The sequence below is a fragment of the Cryptomeria japonica genome, chromosome 6 (assembly GCF_030272615.1).
Source record: "Cryptomeria japonica chromosome 6, Sugi_1.0, whole genome shotgun sequence".
Classification (NCBI taxonomy): Eukaryota; Viridiplantae; Streptophyta; class Pinopsida; order Cupressales; family Cupressaceae; genus Cryptomeria; species Cryptomeria japonica.
In genome coordinates, this window is record NC_081410.1 from 537,014,167 (window position 1) to 537,037,609 (window position 23,443).

A 23,443-nucleotide genomic window follows, 5' to 3' on the forward strand; every position below is an offset into this window, starting at 1 on the left:
AAATTAAACCTCATTCTTGATATTGAGCATTTGACATTTTCTTCTAGTCACTTGGCTATGGCGGCTAGGGTTTGGACCTGTTTTGGAGAGCGTGCATTCTTCAGAATTCAGTAGCTTTGAGATTGTGAAAGATCAATCGAATTGTTGCAGCTTGGTTGGCTTCATTCAAAAGTCAAATTGAATTGAATTGGGGCAGATTTGGCTTCTTACAAGGCAGATTTGTTGTAGGGTTTTCCTATTTACTGTTTTGTTGTTAATTCTTTTGTGGGTTGGAGGCTTCTTTTCCCAAACACACAGCTTGCTCATTTATTGGCACCATCTTCCACTGTTTGGGTGTCTTAGTATTTAAATAAGAGCAGATCTGAATTGTTCCTGAATAAAAATCAGAACTTTGTAAGTTGCTGATTTATTCTTTCTTTTCAATAGATTGGCTAAGGACCTATGGGTATGTTTCTAAATTCTCCAATTCATTGTTTCAGTTGATTAAATTCATGTATTATTCAATATGTGTTGCAAATTAAAGAAACCCTCTTCTGCAACTTTTGTCTATTTCTGAAAGACCATCTTAATAATTAAAAATTACAAAGAAGATCTACAAATAACAGCAGGTTGAAGAGTTGAACCAGCAAGGGATCACACAGAGATGTGAAGTTCATAGGTCACTTTTGGAGGACCCTTTGGAAGAAGTTGGGAACTAACCTAGCTTTCTCATCAACCTACCATCCTCAAACGGATGGGCAAACTGAAGTTGTCAATAAGTCATTGGGAAACCTATTAAGGTGTTTGACAAGGCAACATGGAGAGAAATGGGACAGTATACTGTCACAGGCAGAGTTCTCTTACAATGATACCATCAATAGGAGCACAGGGAAGTCTCCTTTCCAGACTGTATATGGCATCCATCCAAGGGGAGTATTGGAGTTAAGGGATTTTCCCAAGGAAGAGCCCATTAGTGCAAATGGTGAAGCTTTTGCATCAGCCATCAAAGAAGTGCATGACCAAGTCAAGTCTCATCTCCAACAGTCTGCAGTGAAGTATAAGGCTCATGCTGATAAGAAGAAGAGAGATGTACAGTTTAGTGTTGGGGATTTGGTATGGGTACATTTGAAAAAGGAGAGACTCCCAGAAGGCAAATACACCAAGCTCATGCAGAGGAAGATTGGACCATGTAAGATATTGAAGAAATGTGGACAAAATGCCTATGAGATCCAACTTCCTCCTGATCTTGGATTATCACCCATTTTTAATGTGTGTGATCTTACACTTTTCAAAGGTAGTGACGATGAAGGAGAGGAGCCAATGCAGGTTGCAGCAGACAATGACATTCCAAGGCATGAATCACATAAGTTGAGCAAAGTGTTAGACACTAGAGTCACAAAGAAGACAAGGAACAAGGAGTACATTGAGTACTTGGTAGCTTGGCAGGACAAACCAGACTCTGAGGCAGTTTGGATGACAAGTGAGCAAATATCCAACCATGGTGCAGATTTACAAACTCTAATCTCAAGTGGGCTTGAGATCTCTTCTCCCGGGGACTATGGTGCAGGAGCGCCTCATCAACAAGCTACTCATGGCCCTAAGGATGAAGACTAGGATCATTAGGGTGTCTTAGTGTGTCTTGTGTTTCATGTATGCAATAAACCCCACCATGTAAGCTCGTGTCACCAATTAGGCAATTTGATAAGCCAATTGGGACAATGTGGCCAATAGGGGTAGTAGATGGTTTAGTTTTGTGTTTGATAGATTTTAGACATGTTTTAGGAGTGTTTGGTTGATCCATGTATGTGGATTCCAACCTTAGCAAGTTTGACAACATTTTGTGCAAAACTACAAAATTGCAACTTTTGTAAAATGCAACTTTTGAGTGCAAAAGTGCAACTTTTTGAAATTCGGTTGGGGGAAGCCTTTCAACGACTCCAACCTACTCCAAATTCGGTGGGCAACTGTTGGAGAGTTGTATAAGCCTTGTGGACACGATTCCCAAGGTTGTTGTTGTAATTGGAGTTTGTGAAACAATAAAACACAAAATACTACAATTTTCCAAGAAATTCTAAGTTTGCAGGAGTTGCACGTGTTTGTAGGGATTGATCTGAATCCCACCATCCATGGAGTAGATAGAGGGATGAAATAGATTTCTTTTGGTGGTGGTCTGAGGTCCTAATCGTTCCGGAGTAGAGAGAACCCTCCATTCTTCTTACTACAACCCGGAATTTGAGGGTTTGGAAAGGGTTTTGGACAAATATGGCCTTATCTTGCATTCTAGTCCACTAGAAGACTCTTCCTTTGGAGGGATGCAAGATAAGCCTCTGTACTTTAGAGTTTTCATGGTTTGTTGCAGGGGAAACTTGGTTGTGTGGAGAAAGGAGCAAAATTAGGTAGGCATCTCTATGTGACTACCTAGGACAAGATTTAGGACAGTCATCATAAAATGTCATAGCGATGGATTCCAGGTGTGCAACCCTAGAATTAAAGGTTACTCACCATCCCCCACATGCCCATAGAGTTGGTTTTCCAGTTTGGATCCTTTGATTGGTAGTTGCTTTGGAAAATAGGGCTAATTGCCCCTATTAGGTCTCTTGGCCTCTAAAGGGATCAGACCTTGTAATTGTAGACCTGGTCAAGCCATTTTGGGGATCAGTACAACTTCCAAAAGGGTGTTTTAAATGGTAATTTGTTTGTATGGGTGTGTGGAACATTTTTTAGTTAAGATCCATTCTATCGCCAAATAGGGCCACAAGCCTACGGGGTAGGTTTCTAAAGGAGGTATAAGAAGTTGGAGTCTAATCCCTAAACCAATGCTTGGACTAGTTTCTAATGGCCATAAATGAACCAAATCCTAAGCCCTTAGGAGCAGGGTGTCATAGGATGGTGTAGGATAGGTATTGAGACATTTACTCATCTTGAGTAGGCCCAAGCCTAGTGAACTTGTGAGTAGTTTCATCTAAGGTGTGGAGTCCTTCCTTGCAAGACCCTTGTGATCATTTGAGGGGTCAGAAGTCTAACCTTGTTTGGGCTTGTCCTTAGGTGTGTGGGTAGGGCTCTGCATCAATTTGGTTCTCCAAATATAAGTTCCAATGTTATGGGGCTAACCTAAAGGTAAGATATTTGGGGATTCCATTTCCTGTTAACCCATACCTCAAGGATATGTGGGTCTGGATTAAGGAGAATATTGAGAAAAAGATAGACAAATGGAACAAACAGTATTTGTCCTTGGCAGGGAGAGTACAAATTTGCCAAAAGATTCTCTCTTCGTATTTATTATTCCTTAATTTGGCTTTTTTGCAAACATCAAGTAACCAAAATCCAGAAGAGAATCAAGAAGTTCTTATAGTTGGATGGGGAAGGTAAAAGGAAGAGACATTTGGCCAAATGAGATTGGTGTTGTGTATGAGAAAAGTGGCGGGGTCTAGGACTGAAAGAATTGAAAATGCATGGAATGGCCTTGGCTGTTTTGTGGATCCTCGAGGTCTCGAATGGGGATTTACCTTGGAAGGTATTAATAAGGAATAATATTTAAGGTGTTGTGCCCAAAAAAGATAAGTCTTGGAAGAAGCTTCTCCCCTTCTATGACCTCTTATTTAACAAATTCTTTGTGTCCCCTGCTAGTTCTAATGTATTCAGAAGTTTGTAGAAGGCCTGGGAGCAGGCAGGAGCAAGATCCAGAGTGTTGGTGCTTTGGAAAATAATAAAGTCCAACTCTCTAGGTCTATTTGGTGAAACCTAGAACACAATAACAAACCCTTTGCACCGATACAAGGTTGTTCTGTAAAAATGTGGTCCAATAAGGGCATAAAAGTCTTTAGTGATATTCTTGAGAATGGTAATGTTAAAATCCTGGCCCTCCTTGTACTGCCTTTGATATCCCTCCCTCAAATTGGAGAACTTATGAAGTCCTCACAAAGGCATGTATTGCTATGAATTTCCCAGTTAAGTGTGAACATAACACTAACATTCTTGATTCTTTTAAATGGATTGATGGTACAAACCTGCTCAAAGTTACAGCTTAGAGTGTTTATAAAGCATTAATTGGTACTGACTGCATTGTTTAACATATTAATGACTGTTGGAACTTGGATCTATCTGAAAAGCAATGGTCTAATATTTGTCAAGTCCTTGTGATCTAACAGGATTGATTCAAAGAAGGCATTTTTTAGGTGGTTATTAGTATTGCAGAACTACCTTGTAGCATGAATTCTTCTAGCTTAGATATATGCAATATCTGTAAAAAAACAGAATCTATTAAACACATCTCCTTTGAGTGTTTCTTTGGTAAGGTCTGGAATATCTTTTGTGCTAATCTTGAGGGTTGGGGTGAAAGGTGGTATTAATTTGAGGAAAATTCTGTGTGATTTTGCACGTAAATTAGAAAAAACAATTAACTTATTCTGGTTTATGTTTTCTACTGAACTTCTTTGGACTATATGGAAGTACAGAAATGAGGATAAGTTCCAAGGGGGAGGGAGAGCACTCACTGAGTCTTCAAGATGACTCATAGTTTACAATGTTCCTATGCAATTGAACATGACTATGGAGGGCTCTAAGGAGAATTTCATCCAGTCAATGAAGAATGGAACAGTACAAGTGAACATTGGAGAGATTAAATATGCTGCAAATTGGCCCTTCAATGAAGCTAACAATACACCCTGCAGAAAAGGCTACTTGGAGTTACAAAAAGTACTCGGCAGATACCTTGGAGAAAGATTTAGGCTTGCAGGCTGGTCCAAGATTCCAACTGAACGAGGAAGAAGATTGTACCCTTGAAGTTGTCAGATCAAATGAAAAAGCTTCTGCAATAGAGACTCCACTGGGTTGAAGGGATTTAGATGATTTCAGTGAAAATAACAATGGCAGGAAGTATGACAGCTACAGTGGCAGGAAATATGATTTTAACAGCAATTTTTGTCACACGTAACACAGTAACAGTGGCAGTAAGTAGGACTGTAACAGCGATTTTGTTGTCATTTTTTGCTCTAGCTAACTTTGTTATATCTAAAACAGTGACATGTCAATATTGGTATAATCTTATGCAAAGTCATAAATCTGTTATTCTATATTGTCCTGGAACCCTGCACGGTTTGCATAGGACTCTAGCAGGCTATATGATGTAAAAATGCAACAGTTAATACTCTATCTTTAATAAAGAAAAAAGTATATTCAGTTGAGAAATAAAACTTCAAAACTCAAGAAACACTGGACCACATCTAAGGCAATTTACTTGCTTCTGTTCTTTTAATACAACCCATTATAAAGATTCTTAAAGGTTCAAATTTGATTGTTTTAGGCCATATTTCTAACAGATTTGATAGTTAATAAATTCTAATGCCTAGAGTTACTTAAGCTTATAACCAAATTTCCATTGGAAAAAACAGACACAAAAAACAGCTCTGCATTGCTCATAAGATGTAGAGATAATTCAGAGGCCAAACCCATCAGGTTAATGAAATGCTATGGAATATATATACATGGATCGTTCCAAAGAATATCTGGTAAAAAGACTCAACAAACCTTAACACACTGGTTGTCAAGCTCCAAAGCCTTCCTAGAATCAGCCTCAACTCGCTTCCAATCTCTGCATATAATGACAAACCAAATTTAATTTCTGATCCCAAAAACAAACAGAAAAGCCAGGAAGCTTAAAATGGCATTGTCATCTCACTTGAGCTTCTTGTAACAAAGTGCTCTGTTTGTCCAATAAATTATTCTGTCAGGGTATAAGGTTATTGCCTGCATGAAATCAAACACAGATCAATTCAAAATCATCAATACAGAGCCACATTAAGGTAACAAAGAAAAAAACAAGATCTAATTATCTTCTACCTGCTGCATATCTCCCTTAAATGATAGTTACGGAAAATCCTCACAAGTCAAAACATAATTTGTATATTCTAATATAACCTCTCTAATATGTAACTAAAAATTAACACAAGCCAAAACATGAAATGGCAGAAAGTTTTGGTTCTAACCCCTCAGATTTATTTAAAAACAATTCACAGCTTGGTTTTTAGTTTTAGCAACATGAAGATTTAGGACTGAATTTTGAAATTAAAACCAAGCCTTAATCCTGTGTAAGGTTTCAAGTCCCCTTGAATCCTCATATCTACTACCTTGATTTTCAAACTCGAATATTGGGGAGCTTTACAATAACAAAAAAAACAGAAGAAGAGTGAATAACATTGGAGATTATGAGCTTCAACAGTGCTGAACCTACAGCAGTGTGAACAGATGTCAAAAGTTAAATAAAACTGAAAAGATTGAATATCACAAAATGTGTAGCCCAGTAACTGAAAGATACCTTCATTAAATGGGGCTTTAAGGGTCTGGTCCTTATTGAAGAGTTTTGAGACGATGAAATATGATGCCCTTTGAGATAAATAAATATGTAGGCCTTCTATAACTATGTGTCAAATGATCTCTATGATGTTGTGAGCCATACATAGGATGAGGAAATTAAAGATCCAATGGTAAAGTCAATATCAATCTATCTAAAAGATTTGAGCTTCTACAAGAACAATGTGTTGGGATGGTTAAGACTCCGCCAAGTTTTGCTGGTTAAGCTAAGGCTTCACAGAGTTTGTGTCACAGACTCCTTATGTGAACTTTGTTGTAAACAAGAAACTGTTGACTATGTTTTTTTGGAAATGCATTTCTACTAAACCCTGTTGGGCCTTGCTTCAAGCAGAGAATAGTTTTTTATTTAATGCTCCTCTAGTTTGGTCAGGACTTCTCCTTGGGAATGTGGATGAATAGGGAAAGCTGCACAAACATTTGGCACAGAATTCAGCTTACAACTCCTGGATTCCTGTGTAAGAAATGCACAGCCACATTTCATGAGAACCCCCTACCTCTGAACTTGTGGGGACTAACATTTTAACAAGACATGACTTTGCTTGTTAAAGTTATATTTGAATGTTGTAAAAATGCAGAGATTTTGCCTCTTAGGTCCAAACCTGAGATGTTATCTTTTTGGCTTAGTTAGAGAGAGTTTCCTTGTGTTCTTGTTGTTAGATTGATGTAATTATTAAATTTCCATGAAATAATATAAGATGTCTTTCTCCAAATGGAAATAATATAAGATGTCTTTCTCCAAATGGAAATAATAGTAAAGGATAGAAAGAAACTATATTAACGTCCGCAAATGACCAAAAGTAGGCCAATGGGACTTGAGAGAACAGCAATACACAATATAAAGTTCTAGAAAGAGAAACCTAGAAAGGTCCCTCCAAGGGGAAGAATAAAAGTAAGAGACTTCAAAACAACAAGGGACCACCAAAGCAAGGGATCAAGAAATAGGTACAAATCATAGAAACCAGACTCGGACTCAGCACGGACTCGGAAAGGCTGACCCGACTCGGGACTCGGCAAAAAATCGACAGGACTCGGGAAAAAAACCATTTTCTAGTGATTTTTGCCTAGAGCAAGTCCTGGAGAGTCACGAGTCCCTGAGACTCAGCTCGAGACTTGCCAGGACTCGGCGAGTCCTGGAACTATGCAAATCATCAAGAAGAACACCCAAAGGGCAAAGAACAGCAATAGAGGAAAAATGGAGATCATCAAGTACCAACGTTTGGACTAGAAATGGTTACGTCACTAGTGCCATCATCAATCAGTGTGAAGAAACTGATACAAGATCTAATAATGCTCATTGAGGAGTGACAAGGGCTAGGAGGTGTCCTCCCACAAGGATCGCATCTAACATCCAAGGCCAAACTAACCGTTGTGGTAGAGAAAAAAATCATAATATGTATCTACCCCTATGACTGGGGAGGTGGCCACGGTATGCTGATGAGAATTAGCTAGGCCAAGTCATCAAGAAGAAAAAAGATCATAATGATAAGGGGGAAGATGTTGAGGAAGAAGTTGTAAGATCTATCTACATCTATAAGAGAAGTAGTGGTACCCAAAGGGCATTTAAGGCTGCCAATCTACTAGATGTGTTGAAAGAATTGATCAACCTAGGGGCTCTAGAATCCCAAGTTGTTCCATGTAAGAATGTATGCCAAAAGGTCATGGCCTTCCGAAGATAGATAGTTAAACACCTCTGGTACGAATATCTAAAGAATGTAGAGAGATTATTGCCTAAGTCCCTGTAAAGACAATAATATCTCCCTCAAATTTCATAATAAATGGGGCATCTGAAGATAAAATGCTCCTTGGTCTCAACCTCCTAGAGGGAGCAAAGATGGCAAATCCAGTGGGTGAAATATAAGATGAATCTATCTCAACCCATAGTAAATGGGAACACACCCTCATTTTGCCAAGGGGAAACCTTAAGCTATGTGACCAATGACGCTGGAGATAAAGAATGTGGCAATGTGTACCATTTTTTACCTATATTAAATGCTTAGCATAAAAAGGAAGCTTTGGGCTGATTGACACAAAAGGGGAGGTACAAATGACCTGAATGGGCTACTTGTAGCAGCTCTGGTGATGATCTCCTTCAAAGTAAAGAACCAAGTATGGGGATCCAAGGGGAGAGAGAGAGAGAGACCCTTCTAGCAGTTCTGGTGATGATCTCCTTCAAAGTAAAGAACCAAGGATGAGGATCCAAGGGGAGAGAGAGAGAGGAATCGTATAAAAATTGTACTGTAATGTTGGTGTCAACTCAAACCGAGGTGAACAGATTCACTCCTATACAAGGCAACCCTCAACACAAATTAAAGGCTCTTGTGAGAGCAAGTGTATGTTCTAAGGGATGCTGCATGGAAGATAAAAAAAGCAACTAAACGAAGCATTCCACATCAGATTTTAAGTTTAATGTTAGGAATGAAGGATTTGAATGTTTTGATTAGACAGTTTATGTAGGAGTTTCAGGTGAGGATATCAAGCATGCCTAGAGGATGGTAAAGGAAAATCCCATTTGACACTATCAGAAAATCCAAGAAACTTTAACTCTGAGTTTTGCAATAATTGATGAGAATTGGATTTATGTCTCAAAAAAACAAGAGAAAGAGCTGAAATCAGGTATAAATTATTAATCAGAATTTTTTCATTTTAAACCCCCAGTCTCAGAATGGTCTTGTCTTACTGTATGTATGTAATACTTTGATGACTCGTCTTGTTTTAGTCAGATGTAAAACAAAAAGATTTCATCCCATCTCCCAATCTGTTTGTCTTACTGTACTTCTGAGCTTTTACCTTTAATTTTTTTATTATGTTGCCATTCAGTCCGTTAGGCAAAGAAGAATCACAGTGAAAAGATAAATCAAGAGAAACCTCTCCAAAGTACAAGGCATACAAAGCCATTATTAAAGTAAAATTTGAGCAAATGCAATGACAAAAGGGCACTTTAGAAAGGGAATGTTGCTTTTGAAAGGAGTTATATAAAGTGTCTAAAGTAGAAAATGGGAAGCCAAGGTTTCTGTTGAAAAGAGGAAATGAAAGTTATTCTATTATTCTTGGAGCAGTTGATCAACAAACAATGGGAAAGATTGATTCAGAGATGTAACAAAACAACATTTGAGAAATTCGATGTATAACCATCAACCATGCAAAGACTTATGCTCTGAAAATAAAATAGAAACTCTTATCAAAATTTCCAAGGAAACTGTAAAGTTGATTGAAAAAGGAAGTAGCAAAAAGGCAAACGGCTGCTGCTCTGTATTATGAATATATGGCCTCTCAAAGAGGGCAAAAACAATTACCTCATCTTCCATTAAAGGGTTCTGGATTCTGCTTCCAATAAGTTGAATACAAGGACAGAATGATTGAATGTAAGAGGGTGGGTTAAAAAGTAGAAACATCTGTACCTGCTTCACAGACTACCTACAGAGGAAGGAATGTCGAGAAAATATTTAAAATTTTTGATTTGGATGTTTTAGGCAGTGACAAAACCCTTCATCTTCAAATAGCATTCATAATATCATGTAAAATCCATTGCTAAGAACAAAACACTTTCCTTTGCAATAGGCAAGGTTATTAAGAAACTTCACACTTGGTGTTGGATCCATTCCAGCAGATGCATTCAAATATATTGAGAACTTATGCACAACCCTTGGAATTATTATTCGGATGAACCCAAACACCGATAAAGCTAAATTTAGAAGGCACTCTAAGAATAATTTTTTATCTGCACTGAAAAGGCAAGATATTTTTCATTTGTCCTGCTCATAACAGTCAGAAGTAACCTGAACAACATTGGATTTCTCATATAATTCACACTGTCTATTTTTTGGCACAATTGGCTATTATTCTTCAAGTCATAAAATATTATGTAGTTGTGAAAGATGTCTCACTTTCCTTTCAATGGGATTATGTATTTGTTGGCTGCAACCTGTTCGCACCTTTTTGGGATAATATCTTTCTTTGTTACACAATGCAATTTATCGGGCATATGGCAGCAATTTTCTCCTCTGTGTACCCTATAAGATATGATTTGAGCTCCATATATAGCAGCAACGTACTTACCAATGACAACAACAAAAAAGGGAGAAGACAGTGGAGGGGTTGCGAGTGGCAAGGATACAATATTTTTCTCAAACAGTACTGCTGAGATACTATTCCAGAGTTAACCTCAAAAAATGGATCCCAAAAAGTTCTTAAATTTCTGCTATCAAGTATCATTCCAAAAGCTCCCAAGCTTCTCCTTGATGTATTTCCCCTTTTGTGGCATGGGCACCACCAATCATCTGTTCTTTATTGCATTAATATTATTGAGATTTAATTTGTAACTGTCACTGACTAGCAGGCATAGTGACCCTTTAGTGTTTTTCCTTTTTTGAGATTTTTGGTTTTGTTTATAGGGGTCTATTGTTGGGTGGTGGGGGGAATTTTGGTGATTGTTAGATGTTTTAATTTTTAATAGAAATGCAGTCAAGGATGGAAATTGGCTTCTGGTTTTTGAATCTTAATATTCAGAGCTGCATGTTCAATTGTAAACATATTTTCTCTGCATTTTTCTTAATTCAATTCTAAATCATCATATGACTATGAGACTAAATGTAATATTTTTTATTCTAAGTAATATGGAGTTTGAGTTTGAGGAATATAGTGAATGTTTGAGCAGTACGAAGCAAACAACAATTGCAAAGCAAAAAATAGACCACTGAAGCAAAGGAATTCAAGCATTTTGAGAAGGTGGAAAAGATTGGTGGGAATAAATACTCACCTTGTGAGCAAGAGTTATTTTCAAAGAGGAAAGCTATAGCCAAGAGATAGAACTACTAGAACAAGGAAAAAAATAAATCCCTTGAAGAGATGGCAAAATTATTATCGTATAAAGGCCCTTAAATGTGAAATACACGACCTTATAAAGTTTGCAATTCTCAACAGTAAAACAATAAGCGGTAGTATAAGTCAAATGCTTTCAACATCGATATACAGCTCTCAAGATAAAAATAGTAACATAGAACTAACCCTGCACTTTAGTTTATATATTCATAGATAATATTGGAATTCACAATATATACCCATCTGTATTAATACTGGCAGATAACTTCTTGAATGAATAACAGCCTAATGCATTGGCAGGGAATCAGTCAAATTGATACAACTAATTCACACTCAAATCTCAATAACTACACTAAACCATACTGGTGTGATTCGGTATCTTAAGTATGATGGCCTCCAGAAACTCTCCTTCTCCTTGGGTTGTGCCAAACACATCCCTGATATGCAGTCGGATCCTTGTATTAGGCATGCCCCTATTTGGTGATATAGGCACCTTGGAGTGGCGCCAAACTCCTCAATGATATACTCCAAATGTGGCAGCGTAAATGGAGGTGGCTCCCATGTCTTAAAGTTGATTCTGTATCTGCAAATCCTCCTATTAGTTGCACAATATTTCTATCTTCCCTCAATGGTAAACTCCACTCATGAGTTGAATGGGTGGAGAATCAATATACACAATGCATATGAACCTACCAGTCAATGGTGTGGATTTTGTCCCAACATTCGTGAAGCTACTCAGGTCTTTGTCTGAGCTGCCCCTGCATTCATTTAATGCATTGCACAAACAAACCCTTTCATGCCTCTTGCCACCATCAACAGACCTATAAATAGGAATTCCAACTAAGTCGGCCACAAGAAATAATCGCCCTAAGAAACAGGTCAGCATCAAGAGCCATTTTATTTTAATTATTAATAATTATCATTTATTAAAATTTATTTATTTATTTAAGAAGTTGGGGATGGCTGACCCAGCTAAATCGAGAAAATTACAATCCTCCCTTCCCAGATATTGCTTGTCCCCAAGCAATCCACACCTACATACCAAAATTGAATGCAAGGATCCCATATCAACCTCAAAATCACTGCTCTACCACTTTGTTGCACTATTCTAAAAAAAACATCTCTCACCCAAACTCCATCATCATTCTTATCAATCTTGGAACAAAGGAATGTGAATGTTTCTTGGCTCACCATTTAATCAAAGTGCATAGTCATAAGACTTTCTAGAGAACCCTACAATACTTCTTCATGGCATTCAAACTCAGACAGACCAATCACAACATCACATCTAATATGTTGCATAGTATTGCATGGACTAATCATTCTCATATATATTGTGAATCGTAATAAAGAAATGCAATTATGTCCATACCTAAAGTTTATGTTGGTGTTGCCTGGGCATTACTCTTTCCTATCATTGAGGAGTCCTCCTGTTTGACATCTTGCAGCTCTAATCTTTCCTTTTGTTCCACTATCATCACCTCATCCTTGACCTCTTGTGCTTTCGTACTCTTCACCATTTCAAGTTCCACCTTTGCTGCTTTTGAAAATTTCTCTTCTTTTCTCATTTGTCTTATGTAGTCATAAAGTTCTCTTTTTTTTGGCTTTATCCAATCCAAATATCTCAAATAATTGTCAAAAGAAAATACAAATTTGATTTGATCATATATCCCTATGTATTCATCAAAGATTTTTGTGGCTTTAAATGTGTACATTTCATGATCCCATCATTGAGTTCCCAAATCCTCCTCGCAGGGCTGCTCCACAAATCTTCTTCTCCTTGGCCCATTCTTTTGAAGCTCAAACTATTCAATAAAGGTTATATCTTGACGGCTGGTTAGGCATAAGTTCATATAATTGGTGTGACATCTTGCCACCTCGTTAGCAGGTTCTTCAGGTTGTCATAATGGCGTTATGTCCATAGCTTCATATTTTCATGAAGCTGCAAAAACTCCTCACAGGCTGGCAAGAAGGTGGCTCTGATACCATTGAAATACACCAACTTATGAAGTTTGAAATTCTCAACTGTAAATCAATAAGAAGCAGTATAGATCAAATGCATTCAACCTCAATAGACAGTTCTCATGATAAACTTAGTGATACAGAAATAACCCTGCACTTTAGTTTATATATTCATGGATAATATTGGAATTTACAATAAATACCCATTCGTAGTAATACTAGCAGACAAGTTCTTGATTGAATAACAGTCTAATGAATTGGTAGGGAACCAATCAAATTGATAATTAATTCACACTAAAATCTCAATAACTACACTAAAACATAGTGGTTTAATCAATATCTTGACTGAGTATGACAACCTCCAAAAAATCTCAATCGAGTGACTCCTCTCTGAAGTGTGATAACTCTCTTACTCGTTGGGTTGTGCCAAACACGGCCCTGATATGCAGTCGAGTCCTTGTATTAGGTGTGGCCCTTATGAGGCAATATAAGGTGCCTTGGAGTGGCACCAAACTCCTTAATGATATACTCCAGTTGCGACAGCATAAATGGAGGTGGCTCCCATGTCTTAAAGCTGACTCTATATCTGCAAATCCTTCTATTAGTTGCACAATATCTCTTTCTCCCCTCGATACTAAACTCCACTCATGAGTTGAATGGGTCAGGAATCAATATACATAGTGCCTATGAACTCGACATTCAATGGTAAGGTTATCGTCCCACCATTCATGAAGCTACTCAAGTCTTCATCTGAGCTGCCTCTATCTTCATTTAATGCATTTCACAAACAAACTATGTCATGCCTCTTGCCACCATCAACACACCTATAAATAGGAGTTCCCACAAAGTCAGCCACAAGAAATAACCACCCTAAGCAACAGGTCGGCCTCAAGAGCCATTTTATAATTATTAATAATTATCGTTTATTAAAATATATTTATTAATTTAAGAAGTTAGGACTGGCCAACCCAACCAAATCAAGAACATTCCAAAATGTAATTGGCCAAGAGTTTGAAAGAGAAGAGACAAATGAACTAGATGAAGATGTTGAATTGTGTTAACCCAAAGGAGAAGAAAATGTAATTGGCAAAGACTGTATTGAAGAGGAATGCGGATCACTAGAGATCGCCCAAAACGTTGCAATTATGGAAGCGGTCCACATTAGAGATGAAACAACAGAAAAGAAGAGATATTTGGAAGCCCCCCATATTTGATGGCAGAGAAGTACTAATAAACAAGGATGACTTAGCGAAGAATAGATGTGAAGGACCTGATACTGTGAGCATGCGAGAAGCTAATATTGCAGTAAAAATAGATGATGAGTAAAGGAGAGATTTTGGAATCCCCATATTTGATGGTGGAGAAGTACTTATAAACGAGGATGACTTAGTAAAGAATGAATGTAAAGGGCCTGATATTGTGAGAATGCCACAAGCTAATATTGCAGTAAAAATAGATGATGAGGAAAATGGACCCTTCATAATCTATGATAGGGCAACAAGTCATGGAAAAGAACAAGCTCAAAAAAAAAATTAGAAAACATGTCTAAATGGCATAACGCAGAGAAGGAAGCGCCTAGGGGATGTTTGATTCCCTTAACTCAATTTATGTTTTAATTGCTTATATCCAGATGCAACAGAATGTTGAACAAAAAATGAGGAAAACAAGAATGGATTTCACTAGAGGCAGACAAGCAGAGATGTGCCAAAGTCCGCAATAAGCTGAAAAATAGAAAGAAACAAATTGGTAAAGAAGTATGATTTATAATTATAGTTCAACAAGAGGCTGGAAGTAAAAGAAGAAATTATGTTAAAAATTGCAAAAGTACCTAACATGGTGGAAGGGTAAGCCATCACAGTTGAATTCTTGAGTTCATTGAAACAAGGGGCTCAAAATATTAAAAGGAGGAGAGGATGATGTAATTACCCTAAAATATTAAAAGGAGGAGAGGATGATGTAATTACCCTAAAATATTAATAGGAGGAGAGGATTATGTAATTTCCCTTTTGTGGCATGGTTCCCACCAATCATAATTTCTTGATATTTTTGGGATTTAATTTATAACTGTCAATGGTTAGCTGAAAGAGTGGCCCTCTAGTGCTTTTCCTTTGTTTAGATCTTCATTTTTGTTTTTAAGGGTGCATTGCTAGGTGATTTGGGGGGGATTTTGATGATTGGTAGATATTCCCTTTCTTATACAAATGCAATCTTTGCTGGAACTGGCTGCTGGTTTTTAAGTTTTAATATTCAAAGCTACACATTCTATTGCAAACATAGTTTCTCTGCATCTTTTCATAATTCGACTTTTAGTTATCAGATGGCTAGGAGACTGTCTGTAATAGTTTTTATTCTGAGAAATAAGATTCTGATTAATGATCGTTTTGTCCTATTTTGTTTGATCTAGTTTTTGAAATAGAATTTAATAATAAATGTTAATAATAAAATTAAAATATAACACAATAAAAATAAAAATAAAATTAAAATTAAATATAAGAAAATAAAACTCAAATAATTGAAATTTTGTTAAGTTTAATGAATGGTCAAAAGGCATGAAATGAAAAGTTGTGACTCCCTCAAACATGAGATATAAAAGGGAGAAGAGAACTTCATTTGAAAGGGGAGATATGGAAAAAGGAAGAAAGAATGGAGCATGTAAATCAAGGGAGAATTAAACTCTTTCAAAGGGTGCTAATTATGAAGGGGGAGAAGAAAGGAATGGGAAGTAAATAGGGAAGTGACTCTTTCAAATGGGTAGAAATTAAGAAGGGTTGTACTCTTTCAAAGGGTGCTAATTATGAAAGGTTGACTCTTGCCAAAAGGCAGATGTGATGAAGAGGCGTGACCTCTCCCTTACATTGGAAGATATAATGAGGAAGAAGGATCAAATGGAATGGAGGGAAAAAAGTGCAATTAGAGGATATCTAGAGCAGATTCAGAGCAGAAGTATATAGAGGGATCTGAAATAAAATTTGGGAAGGGAAGAAGAAAATAGGATATGCAAATCTAGAGAAGAAGATATGCAGATCTTAAATGGGATATATGCAGATTTAAAAAGCAGTAAAGACAGATTTGAGAAGTGAGAGATAGTTAAAGATTATATAAGTGAAAGGACAGCAGTTGTTGCCAAACAGATGTATCTTTTCATAACCAAAGGATGAGACCCTTTTTCTCCATGAAGGGTATAAAGCGAAGGAGACATCATTTGAAGAAGGATGTAACCAAGAAGAAGATCAATCGATCCATTCAAGGGAGCATCGGACATTAACTGATTTCAGAATAATAAAGAGAAGAAGCCAGGAGATTTGATAATAGTAAGGGCAAGATTTAGGGCAATCCCAAAAGGGGACATTACAGTTTTCAATCTGAAAGTATGAGTTGTAGGATAAGACGATCCAGATGTGGTGTTAAAAACTGCAGGAACAGAGGTTTGCCTACACCAATCCTGCACTGACTTGAAGTCTCCAGATAAATTTAGCACCCTGATTTTTTTTTATATTCACTATCGTGGAATCTGGAGGTGTCCTCGCCGAAGCGAGACTAATCCCCCAGTGTGTACGACCCGCTCACAAGGTAGCAACACACAGAGTTAACACAGCCGGGGACTCGAACTCAAGACCATGGGGAGCATACCCATGCCTTAAGTTGCGATCCACGACAGGGCGAGCTAGGGCCAAAGCCCTAGCACCCTGATTTTCATTTGAAAGATCTGTTTTTCTCCATTAATGATTTTGTTCTATTTTGTTTGTTCCAGTTTTCGATCTGAAAATATGAGTTTTAGGATCATAGAATCCAGATATGGTGTTAAAATCTGCAGGAACACAGGTTCGTCTGCATCCCTCCTGCACCGAATTGAACTCTCCAGACAAAAACCTTAGCACCCTGCTTTTCAATTGAAAGATCTGTTCTTCCCCATTACTGCTTTAAACAAATTGCACGGGACTGCTCAACCAATGAAACTACAAGTAGCAGACACCTTAATGTAATCCCACCCTAAGTGGACAGTTTTTCACATTTGATAGTATGGTTCTACTTGCTTATTTGGACAATCTAATGTTTTAAATGGGTATGAAGACTAATTTTTCCACAAAGATGTAAATGACTCGTTGTAATATAGACTAATTCTCACACTTGGAGTTCAACATCAAATGACACCCCAGCAAACTGACTATGGAGACCTTGCTAAACATTCTAGAAGATTCTTTTGAATATTCCCTTGAATTACTAACATCTGTTGTTTATAGTTTTATATTGAGGATTAAACTTCCGTATGCAATTGATCAGAAATGGTTACTCGGAATGGTTGACGACACGCATATTGCAATAGAGAATATCTGCAGCAGGAAAAAAGGAATCTGCAAAAACGGTGCCAGACGCAGCATAAACACCTCAAAACTATTGTAAACGGTACCAAAAACTTAAGGATTCTTTTACATTTAACATCCAAGTATGGTTATTGCGTGGCATTGCAAACTGGCAATAAGTTTTCGGCATTTTGACAACTTCCGCACATTCAAACTGCAGTAAAAAAATGTCGAAAACCCTTGCTAGTAGCCATACAAGTTCTTCAAGGTATGCATCTTAATGTAACAAACAACAAACCCCAGGCTCAAATCCCCACATTGTAATGAGGCAACCCAGAGTAACGAAAACGAACCAGAAAAGTTTATGGTATATTCAGCTATCTGGAAGTAAGTTTGTGATGTATTGAGACATAGTTAAATGAGATTTGCAGAGTATTGAGAGCGCATAAATATATGCACGTGGCAAGAGATTTATACTACTGAATAGGGAATTCGCACAACCCAATTTCAACCGGTAAGTTTGTAATGTGATGAAATATGAGCATTCGATGTGAAGTTTTGAAATATTCGCAGAAGAACAGAAAGGAGATTCGATACAAATAGAATCGGAAGATTTAAAAAGGTAATATTAAAACAAAAAAACTTTCCTCGGTATAGAACTCAATTGCTGCCTTGTAGCGCCCTCTTCTGTAGCTTGCATTGCCCTGCTCTTTCAATTTTTCGGCCACCCCCGCCATTATTTACAATAAAAAAGTTGGGATTCTTTCGATCTGCAGGCCTGGGAAAAAAATTCAGATGGCGGGTTTGTTGGCCGTTCTAAAACGTAATTTAAGGGAACAATTAGCAGCTTTTACAGATAAGATGAGAATTCGTGGAAGCCGGAAAACGACTGTATTTAAATACGTAAGCCCGTTGAGACGGGAGGTAAACGGAAGGAAATTGTGGCCACTTTTTACAATTTTTTGGCGGTAGCTTTTGAATTTTATGAATCCGCGTGGATTTATGGCATTGGCTGAAATTAGATGTAGAAAGTTCTGCCATTTTGTCACCCTAACAAAGGAAATTTAAAGGACATTTCACATTGAACAGTTTGTCATCATCTCAAATCTTACCAATTATGTTTGAATATAGGTATATGCTCTTCCTTTCTTTTTCCATTTGGTATTTTTCTAATAACTTAAATGTGTCAATTTTTTTTTTCATTTGGTATCTTTTTAATAAGTTAAATGTCTTAAGTTAACGTGTGGGGTTCAAGTCACTGATAAGAAATATGAAAATAATTTGTCAAGGGAATAGTGGTAAATGGATGGTGATTTTATAAAAATCATCAAAATTTATGTTGAAAGGGTCCCAATAGTTGTGTACCATGTCAACAAAAAACAAAATTATTAGAACGCTTTTTCAGGCCTATAGTCATTCATTTCATTTTCCATTTGGTATCTTTCTAACAAGTCAAATGCCTTATATTACATCTGGTGTTCAAGTCATTAATAAAAAATATAAAAAATAATGTGTCATTGGAATAATGGTTATTAGATGGTGACTAAAAAAAAATCACCATAACTTTATGTTGAAAGGGTCCCAATAGTTGTGTATCATGTCTACCAAAAATAAAACTACTAGAACCCCTTTTCATATATGATCACTCATTTCATTTTCCATTTGGCATATTTCTAACAAGTTAAGTGTCTTGAGTTACCATTTGGGGTTCAAGGCACTAATAGCGAATATGGAAATTATTTGTCACATAGAAGTAGGAGTTATTATTAGGTGGTGATTTTAAAAAATTCATTTAAACTTATGTTAAAAGGGTCCTAATAGTTTTTTATGGTGTCAACAGAAAACAAGAGACGCAATGCATCAAGTTCTTGCCAATAGTGTGGTTAGTTTATAGTATAAAATAAAAAAGATGGAAGAAGAAATGTGGTTGATGTATTGAGTCCTTTTGCATCCCTTGTTGATCGAGCAAGCAATTGTTTGTAACTAAACATAAGATATTGTTGTTTACCCTCTCGGGTGAATAACTTAAAGTACACAGATAAAGCACGTAATGCAAAATAATAATGCCATAGATATCAGGTCAAATATAAAAGATGTTATTCCATTCATAATCGTTGTTCGTCACAAGTTACATTCAGAAGTATATAAAGATACCGAGGGGGTGTGAATGCCAACCGTCGCACTACAACTACCACCCCTCGGTTGCCACTAACCAAGACAATTACAACGTACAACTTAATTAACTAGTTTTATTTGCTTACAATATTGCTGCTAACATCATCCCCCAAAAAAGAAAAGAAGTCGTCTCCGGACGACTTAATACAAAATAGAGATGACATTAAACAGAACTGTTGACGCCAGTCGAGCCCGGAACTTATACACCTACTGCGTCCTCACTTAAAAACTCTTTTTCTGCTACCATCCTATGCTCAAGTGCGGGTGTCACCATTATTGCTTCCGCAAAAGTTGTTTTTTTTTTGTTTCCTTGACAGCCCAATCCTCCTGTGCCTAAACCAAACTTGTCTGCAAAACACACTTTTCAGCCTCCACCAACTGCTACTCAAATGACATTATCTCCCTAGCCAATTTGTCCTCGATACCCACCCACGTTGCCCTCTCGGCATCCAACTCTTGGTACGTCGAGCTAAGTCTCATGCTAGTACTACCTCCAACCTGGTGGTCAGCTCCTCCCGAGCCCTCTATGCATCCACCAAGGCAACCTTACGTCCAGCTGAGACATACTCCGAGTTCCACAAAGCGTACCATTCATGCCTCGAAGTGGACACAACCTTCGGGCACAAAGGCTAGGAGACGCCTCAAATCCTCCATCACACTCCCCAAAGACTAATAACTGAACTGAATAACTCCCTGGTACCGTACAACTTTGCATGCCTGCAATGCCTTCCCTCAGACTCTGTTTGTTCACAACCTCCAAATTTGTCTCCCTCTACGGCTTATGGCTTCCCCGCCAATGCTAAGCTTCAAGTTTCTTTCTCACAGTACGAGACAACCCAACACTTACCGTGCCTTCTCTGATGCCCTTCACCCAACTCAAAAAGTGTATTGTAGCTCAAAAATAAACTGGGGGTCTGGGGGCAGTGCCCCAGCAGGGCCAGCGGGGTCTGGGGCAGTGCCCCAGCGAGGTCAAGGGACAGCGCCCCTCACGAGATCCGGGGGTAGCACCCCCGCCGCCAAGACCAATTTACAACCTTCATAACCGCACGAAAGTCCATGGCGTGCATCATTTCTGTGATATTTTAAGATGTCAAAACCCTTCTTCTCCACTCTAATATTTTCAGCGTCCTGACTCCAGATGTCATCGAATGGTCGTCGTCATTTTTTTTATTTTTTTTTAATCCACTGTAATGTCCCCGATGGCACCCCGGCCATACAACCTCCCCGTATGGTCAACAACAACACTGACACCTCCAATCGTACGGCCACCTTCCCGTGCGATCAACACCCTCCTCACCGTACAGACAACATGGTCAACCGTGCACACTATATTGTCCTCCTTCTGCACGCCCAATGCAGTTCAACCGTACAGTGGACCACTGACGATGGAGCGGTTGCGTGTGTGTTTGTGCAGCTGCGTGTTTATGCCTTTATGCCTTGCGCGGTGGTATCCACCGCACGATGGCCCAATGTCGATGTTGCCACCGCACGGTGGTTCCACCGTTGGTGTTGCCACCGCACGGTCCCACCGTACGGTGATTCCACTGTGGTTTTTCGTTTTCTTCTTTTTTTTCTTTTTTTCTTTTTCTTTTTTTTTTGGTCGTACGGATTTTTATTTTTATTTTTATTTTTTTCCTAAGTGTCCAGATTTGGCTCGGGTTTCGTGCCTCTGGGATCGCCCTTTCTCGGTTTGCCTCGCCCGAGAGTCTCCCGCTTTGGTCCCGTGCCTCTCGAGTTGCCTGCCCAGCCTCTCAGATCCCCTTCCATCCTATCGGGTTCCCCTCCAGACTCTCGGGTGTCCTTCTGGCCTCTCGGGTCCCCTGCGCACTTCTCGTGGTAGGGTTTCAATTTGGACCCGTTGGTGGCAAGTCTATTTTCAATGGCCATCCGAAGACCTAGAACCACAAATTCTACAGGGACCATGGTCTCCTTCCCATACATAACAACAAGAAGAAGAATAATAAAGATTTTGAAGGTTGCGGCCTTCCACACAGGGTTCCAATTGTTGCCGACATAAATGATCTTGGGATTATCTACATCATCGAGGTTTGGGGCGTCTCCCTTCCAATATTCTTTGTATTCTTGCAGGTACACCTCCTCTGTTACTTGCTTTGGTTCCTCTACTTTGAGCCTGTAGCTCTGGAACATTTCGTAATCCTCCATCTGCCAATGGAAGAGCCCGTTCAATGACCCTGTGTCATCCTCGGAGCACTCTCATAGTTTGAGAATCCCTTCATCTTTGGGCTCCCTGCAGCCCCGTCCTTCGTCCCTCAAGTCGCCTTTTTCTTCACCCTCTGATTCCGAAGATGATGCCAATTCCTCACCGATAACCTGGGTCCTCAGATCAATGGTGTACTTCCGCCCCCTTTCTCCATAGAAAGGGTGTTATTTTTCCAGTCGTGGTTCACCTTTGCTGTAACCAGCCACCCTCTTCCTAAGATGGCGTCAGACCCCTTCTTCTTGAGTGAGATTACCATAAAATCTAGTATGAAGGGTTGTGTGTCGATGGTGACCAACTAGGCCTTCAAGGTGCCGAGTGGCTTGATGTTGTGCTGGTCTACACCTACCAAGTTGAACGTGGGTGGCCATAGTGTTGGCTTCCCCAACTTCTTCCACGTATCCTCTGGCAGTACATTCACCCCCGAACCTCCGTCCACGATGGTGTCCTCGAGGATAGCCCCGAGAATTCTCATCTCTACTATAGCAGGATGCTGACCACTATTTAAGGCCAACAACATTGGGTCAGCCGAGGGGTTGACCGGAACTTTCGCCCGTGTGGCACGCAAAGGTGCCTGCGCAGTGGTTTGTATGGAACTAAAAATGGCAGTTCTTAACTGTGGCATTGTTTCTAGAAGGTCCTTTACCCTTATAGGTACTTCCATCTATAGTACTTGCCTAATGATGTTATTTTCAGCTTCCGTACGGGATGATGTACTCACCACCTCGTTGTTCCGTCATTCGGTTGTCATCTCATGTTCAATATTGGCCTTTGCCTCCCGTAATCTCTCCTTCTCCGTACGGGGTCGGGATAAGTAGCATTTTTCGTCTGAGCACGGGTGATCGCCAGTACTTCTTTCTCACCAGTCTTCTCAGCCTTCTTAATGTTGAGGAGATTAACCCCTGCCTTTGGGCAATTTGCGTCCTCATGGTCGCCTGGCCCACACCATCGACAGAGGTGTTGAGGGGTGGCTTCCTTCATGCAATCACAGACGAAGTGCCCCCACTGATTACATGCCCTACATTGGATCATTGGTCAGCCCTTGGCTTCATACTGGATACGACTTTCATTATTGTTATTGTTGTTATTCGTTCCGTCGCCGCGTCTGTTGTCTCGGTAACCTCTAGATGATGTTGTTGTGTTGGTTTGTTGGGTCGTACCCGCTGGTGCGGATGTTGTGGCCTGCTTCGTGAACAACACTTGGCTCGTTTGCATACTTCGGGTTTTCATGTTGTATGGGCATTCCTTGATGGAGTGTCCCATCACTTGGCAAATCTCACAAAAGGCCTTCTTCGGGCAGGTGCCTTTTGTGTGGCCTTCTTCCTTACAATCAGTGCACCACACCTCTTCGTTTTTGCTCGTGCTTCCTTTCGTGTTCTTAAATTCCTTCAACACACGGTGCATATCCTTTTGAAGAGCTTGCACCTTCTTACTTGATGATTTGTCACTGATGCTTTCTCCCGAGGACTCTTCTTCTGCAGAGGACTTGTCCTTTTTCTTCCATGATGTTTTGCCTTCACTTTCCAAATCCATTGCGCGGTTGTACGCGTCATCATATGAGGTGGGCGGTATAATTTTCATCTTTCTCCTCAGGGATGACTGCAACCCTTCCACAAACCAT

General features: G+C 39.0%; 1 protein-coding gene across 6 annotated transcripts in view; it reads right to left on the reverse strand.

Moving 5' to 3' along the window:
- The window catches only part of LOC131030247 (E3 ubiquitin-protein ligase CHIP), a 75,578-nt gene extending 57,171 nt beyond the window's left edge, over positions 1-18,407 (reverse strand). For 5 of the 6 annotated variants that reach the window (XR_009358257.1, XR_009358255.1, XR_009358254.1 and 2 more), the window contains exons 1-3: positions 18,076-18,405; positions 5,657-5,723; positions 5,506-5,569 (exon numbers count right to left, since the gene is read on the reverse strand). Coding sequence is in view for 2 of the 6 variants with exons in the window: in XM_059207472.1 (XP_059063455.1) it covers positions 5,506-5,569; positions 5,657-5,723; positions 18,076-18,166 (222 nt within the window). In the remaining 4 variants the exon portion in view is untranslated. Of the gene's footprint in view, positions 1-5,505; positions 5,570-5,656; positions 5,724-18,075 lie in introns of all 6 variants that reach the window. The other variant, XM_059207473.1, reaches the window with a different exon arrangement.
- Positions 18,408-23,443: the final 5,036 nt, after the last annotated feature.